This window comes from Myotis lucifugus, unplaced genomic scaffold, assembly GCF_000147115.1.
Source record: "Myotis lucifugus unplaced genomic scaffold, Myoluc2.0 scaffold_109, whole genome shotgun sequence".
NCBI classification, from domain to species: Eukaryota; Metazoa; Chordata; class Mammalia; order Chiroptera; family Vespertilionidae; genus Myotis; species Myotis lucifugus.
The window spans coordinates 835,507-841,506 of record NW_005871157.1 but is presented as its reverse complement, the minus strand read 5'-3'; the positions used below and the strand labels follow the sequence as shown (position 1 = coordinate 841,506).

The following is a 6,000-nucleotide window of genomic DNA, read 5'->3' as shown; positions in this document are numbered from 1 at the left end:
TACTGAATAACCAATAACTCCTCATTAACTTTGGGCGCTGTGAAACTGAGTCAGCGCGCCGGGCGGGGCGGACATTATTTTTAATGCATACGCCCCCGCCCACGCCCCACGCGCCTCGGCCGGCGCTTCCCAGCCCCGCTTCCGGGGCGCCTGTCCCGCGGCCCCGGGACCCCGACCCTCCCCCGCAGCCTGGTCCCGGAGGGGCTGAGCCCGGAGGCGCCCGGCCCTCGACAGCGCCCCCGGAGGCTGCTCTGCGCTGGCTCCACCGAGTCCAGCTTGCGGGGGGGCCTGCGCCCCAGAACAGCACCCCGTCGCGCGGAGGTCCGGACGCGCCAGGACGCGCCAGGGAAGTCGGCGCCTGAGGGTCGGGCGCTCTGGGTGGGATGGCTGCCTCCCGCTTCCCTTTCGGGAAAGGGCCAGCATTCCCACCCGCAGGCACTGGGATGGGGATCGAGGCGGAGAAATGGGGGAAAGCCCGATGCAAATGACTTCGCCGTCCTCGTCGGCCCTCGGGAAATCAATTCCATCTCCTGGCGGTGAGAGGTCCTGGAAGCTGTGCGGTTCCGCCTCCGAAAAGTGGAACCCGGGTGCCTGCACCTGCGTGACCACCCTTGCCAGGCCCGGGAAGCCTTTCTGTTGTAATGTACCCCGCGAATCACAGAAGGACGCCTCAAGAAGCCGAATTAAAGAGTCACATTTATTGCAATCCGGGACTACGAGGGAGCCATGCACTCCAAATCTCGAAGTGCCCTCCCCATGCCCACCACCAGATTTATAGGCAAAGGTCACAAAGGTATTGATTACATCCCATGGTTTGGAATGAGGAACCTGGTTCGCAAAAAAGCAGTTTACAGAAGCAGAATTAAGCATGTTAATTATAGTTTTGGGTCTCCGGATCAGAGTTGACAGAAACACATTATCTGGGACCGCTGGGTTGACAGGGAAACATTATCTGGAACCCTCGGGTCTTGGGATGATTGTGCTGTCCTGGTTCCCAGGTACAGAGGAATTTGCTTTCTAAAACCAGTAAGATCACAATCAATGGGATATTCACATTACAATCAATAAGGCATTCAATCGAATGGGATGATTTATACAATTCAGAAAATTAAAATAACTTTTCTATTGTTAAGCCAAACAGCAGAGTTAGAGTTAAACTATAGTTTCTACCTGAGATGATTGCTACCATACTTCACTTCTTTCTGCCAGAGTGAGAAACAGATGGTTTCCCGCTGCCAGGCTTCTCCTTGACCACAGTCGTGCCCTTTTGTTGGAGTTTGTTTACTTTGGAGTCTCTGTCAGAGCTGAGTCCCTGTTAGTGCTCCTGGGCCAGCTGCTCCCTGCCTGGTGCACAGACTCCTTCTCCTCCATCACTCGGGGGATGCGCCTCCTGTAGAGTTGGCCACTCTCTTCCAGTGAAATGTCGTCCTGGGAAGCTAGAGGTTCCAGCTCACCAAAGTAGCTGAGTGAGTGACCTTCACAGAACTGTGGATTCCTTGTAGCCATGCTCATTGCTTTTCCTGAGTGAAGAATTCCTCTTAAAGACCATTCTTTACAAAGCAGAATTGGTCCCATTAATTCTCTTCCAAAAAGAGACTCCATATCTTTTCATGATGACTTAACCCCTGACCCCTTCCTGGGGAAATTCTTCCTAATATGTTATCTACAACAGCTTTACCTACTAGGTCTTGTAGCAAAACCTTTGGTCATTTTCCTGACTGAACTGCAACATCTCCCCGCTGTCCACATTATGGGTGGGAATCTGGGGTCTGTCTCCCTTTCTCTGGATTTTCTGAGTTTTACCACAGCCTCTGGCACAGTGCTACACATAGGGCAATCAATGATGGTATGCTGGGACTGAAGTAAATGATTGTGTAGTTACTGGGAATAAAGGCTTTTAAAAAATATATTTTTATTGATTTCAGAGAAAAAGGGAGAGGGAGAGAGAGATAGAAACATCAATGATGAAGCCGGCTGGTGTGGTTCAGTGGTTGAGCATCGACCTATGAACCAGGAGATCATGGTTCAATTCCCAGTCACGGCATATGCTTGGGTTTTGGTCTTGATCCCCAGTGGGGCCTCAAGAGGCAGCCAACCAATGATTTTCTCTCACCATTGATGTTTCTGTCTCCCTCTCCCTCTCCCTTCCTCTCTGAAATCATATTTAAAAATAAAGAAAGCCCTACTTAAAAAAAAAAAAGAACATTAATGATGAGAGAGACTTATTGATTGGCTGACTCCTGCATGCCCCACACTGGGGACCAAGCCCACAACCAGGGCATGTGCCCTGACCGGGAATTAAACCGTGACCTCCTGGGTCATAGGTTGACACTCAACCACTGAGACACACCGGCTGGGTGGGAATAAAGGGTTCTATTATTTAATTCCTGTCTCCCCCCCAATATCTTATACATACAAGAATCCTAACAAGGAGACTACTACCTTATGGTAATACTACATTACCACAGATTTATCATTACATCCATTATACACACCATTACAAAACCTAATTTTATCAAGCACCAACAGTGCCCAAACCCTGTTCCTCAGTACTTCCCACATTTGGCCCCATCTACTCAAACCAAGAAAGTAGGTACTATTTTTATTCCCATTTTACAGATGAACAAACAGGCTCAGACAGGTTAACTAACTTGTTAATCACGTGGCAGTTAGCAGAGCGGGGATTGGAGTCCCAGCAAGCAATTCTGTTGCTTCAGTGAGCTTTTCCACACTTAGAATTCTGAGTTCAGATGGAAGTTCCACCTTCACCCCAGGTTCAACTTGACTGAAACAAAAACTCATTTTCAAGTGGTGAGCGGCCACCATTAGCTGGGAGACTTACTGTGTGCCAGGCACTGGACATATATAATTGCTAATGCTCAGACAACTCAGAATGATTTCCGCTTTGCAGAGGTTTACTAATCTATCAAGGTCACATGAAGAGTGGGAGGCAAGCCTGTACAGGGGTTGAGCTTGTGAGCGTCACACTCGAGACTACTGGGTTTAATTCTCTTCTCTGCCACTTACTATCGGTGTGCCTTAGTCTCCTTGTTTACAAAATCGGGCTTCATGGGGTTATTATGAGGATTATATGAATTAACACAGAAAAAGTATGTGACACTGAGAACTCAATAAGTGTTATTGGAAAAAAGGGACAGAGCCAGAATTTTATCCCGTCTCTCTGACATCAAAAACTACACTTTTCCACCCTGGCTGGTGTGGCCCACGTGGTTGGGTGTCGTCCCTCTGGTGCATCAAAAGATTCCTGGTTCAACTCCAGGCCACGGCACATGCCTGGGTTGCGGGCTTTCCTTCTCCTTCCTCTCTCTCTAAAAATCTATAAAAAACTGTGTAATGTTTATGTTTGTTTGTTTCCCCCCACGTCCCGCGTGGTTCAGGGTTCAGGATCTGGAAGAGGGCCGCACGCAAATGAAAGAGACAAGACAAGAAATAATAATTTGGAAATATTGGGGGACCAGGCAGGCAAGTCCAACTCAAGAGGAAGGACTTCCCCTGGTGCTCAGGCCTCGCCAACCTTTTATTGGTTTGGGATACACCATGGCCCTTAGGCAGGCAATTTCCAGTAACAGGCAGACTAGCCCATCAGCAAGGATTTACATAATAATAAATGGGGAAGTTGCTTCAGCTACCATTGTCTGGACTAAGAGTGGGTGCACAGCTCTGACCTTTGCCAGGGCTTCAAGGGTCACCAGCCTTCCGGGTTCCTTGTCCACACCTCTTTGCTAGTGAAGACAATAGGCAGCTTCCCACAAAAAACAAAGAAACAAAAACACTACACTTTTCCTACTATCTTAAGCTGCTTCTGATAAAAAGAAAAACTACACATGAGAGGAAAAAAGATGGTCTAACAAAGTGGTGAAAGTAATGGCATTTGAATGGTGGAAATATGGGGTATTTCTTTTTAGTCTTTAAATTATTTTCTTTTTAGTTTTTAAATTATTTTCCAAGTTCCCTTTAGTGAACATGGACTGCTTCCGTAATGAAGAGAGAAATATATCATGATAACCTCCACATTCCTCATATTTAACCCCAAAATTGCTCTTCTCTCCTGGCCTCATTGTCCCAGTCACTTTGGAGTTATCTGTACCCCCTGCCTTTCCTTGGGCTTTCCCTGCAAACATCCAGGCAGCCCCTGGGTCCTGACAGTCTTCCCTGGTATTCGCTCACATCCATCCCTTCTTGCCTGTTGCCACTGCTGCCCTTGCTCTGGGCTCTGTGCCAGCTTCCAGATGGACTCCCAGCCACCCTGCACACTGCATAAGGTTCTCTCCTCCAGCCCTGCCTTCATCTGCCAAGGCCCGACGAAAAGAGTGGTGGTAAAGTTTTCGTCGTCCAAGGCCCGACGAAAAGAGTGGTGGTAAAGTTTTTGTTTAAGTATAATGCACTTCGTCAATAACCAATAACCAACATCCTTCACCTGTTCAGACCCTCATTGACGCCAAGAGCCTCTCTGGCAGTGTGTATAGAGCCAGCTGTTATCTGGACGGATTCATGAAGTTCTGTCTGAGAGTGTCAGAGCTGTTGGGGGCCTTAGTTAAAGGCCTTCGCCTTATGTATAGCCTTATATAGTATACTAGAGGCCCGGTGCACGAAATGCGTGCCCTGGAGGGGTGTCCCTCAGCCCAACCTGCACCCTCTCCAATCTGGGACATCCCTCTCACAATCCAGGACTGCTGGCTCCTAACCACTCACCTGTCTGTCTGCTTGATTGCCCCTAACCGCTTCTGCCTGCCAGCCTGATCTCTCCCTAACCACTCCCCTGCCGGCCTGATTGACGCCTAACTGCTCCCCTGCAGGCCCAATTGCCCCCAACTACCCTCCCCTGCCAGCCTGGTCACCCCCAACTGCCCTCCCCAGCCTGTTTGCCCCCAACTGCCCTCCCCTGCCAGCCTGGTCACCCCCAACTGCCCTCCCCTGCCGGCCATCTTATGGTGGCCATTTTGTGATGACGTGGGGGCAGCCATCTTGTGATGTGGGGCGGCCATCTTGTGATGACGTGAGGGCACGAGGGCCATGTAGGCTTTTATTAGTATAGATAGGAAACTGAGGCCCAGAGATTTGACCTTGATTTGTTCAGAGACATACAGCTAGTATGTGGCAGAGGCCAGCCCAGACTTAAGGTCTCTTGACTGCCAATCTTGGGCCCTTTCCATGATGATTATGACTTGCCCTTCTACAAAGCATTTCCAGTTGATATTGTTTCCTAATTCTATATTGCAGGCCCAGGGCCAGGTGTTTGGATGAATTAGCTCTTTTTGTTAGACCATGTGGTTCACTCCCCCTCTGTGAACTTGGAGAATAGAAGGCCTGGGTTTATGCTATAGCCTTCATTCCCTTTGAGATCAAACAAGTATGCCCTGGCAGGTGTGGCTCAGTTGGTCAGAGCATCATCCAGTTGTGGATTCGATTCCCGGTCAAGGCACATACCTGGGTTGGTAGTTCGATCCCCCCAATAGGGTGCATACTCCATGTTTCTCTCTCCCCCTTCCTCTCTCTCTAAAATCAATAAAAACAGCCTGCATGGCTCAGTGGTTGAGCATCGACCTATGAACCAGGAGATCACAGTTCCATTCCCAGTCAGGGCACATGCCCGGGCTGTGGGTTCGATCCCCAGTGTGGGGTGTGCAGAAGGCAGCTGATCAATGATTCTCTCTCATCATTGATGTTTCTATCTCTTCCTCTCCCTCTCTGAAATCAATAAAAATATTTTTTTAAAAAATAAAAACTAGAAACATATGCTCTGGTGAGGATTTAAAAAAAGACGGTAGACCAGACCTCTCATCTTCCTATATGTGCAGGCTGCCCCTCCCACCAAGAGGGGGGATCTATCTTTTCCTTCCCTTTGAATCTATAACTTGCTTTGACCAATAGGATATAGTAGAAGTGGTATCACATGACTTTTAGGCTTCAACCTTGTGGCTTCCATTTTTCCCTCTTAAAACCATTTGTGATGTAAAGAAGTTTGACTACCCTGTAGGA

General features: G+C 48.7%; 1 protein-coding gene across 2 annotated transcripts in view; it reads left to right on the top strand.

The window, feature by feature from the left end:
• Positions 1 to 106: 106 nt before the first annotated feature.
• PPP1R14D (protein phosphatase 1 regulatory inhibitor subunit 14D) overlaps positions 107 to 6,000 on the top strand; it is a 24,630-nt gene continuing 18,736 nt past the window's right edge. For both annotated transcript variants that reach the window (XM_023757473.1, XM_023757472.1), the window contains exon 1: positions 107 to 793. In XM_023757473.1, coding sequence (XP_023613241.1) covers positions 642 to 793 — 152 coding nt within the window. In that variant the 5' untranslated portion in view covers positions 107 to 641. The remainder of the gene's footprint in view (positions 794 to 6,000) is intronic.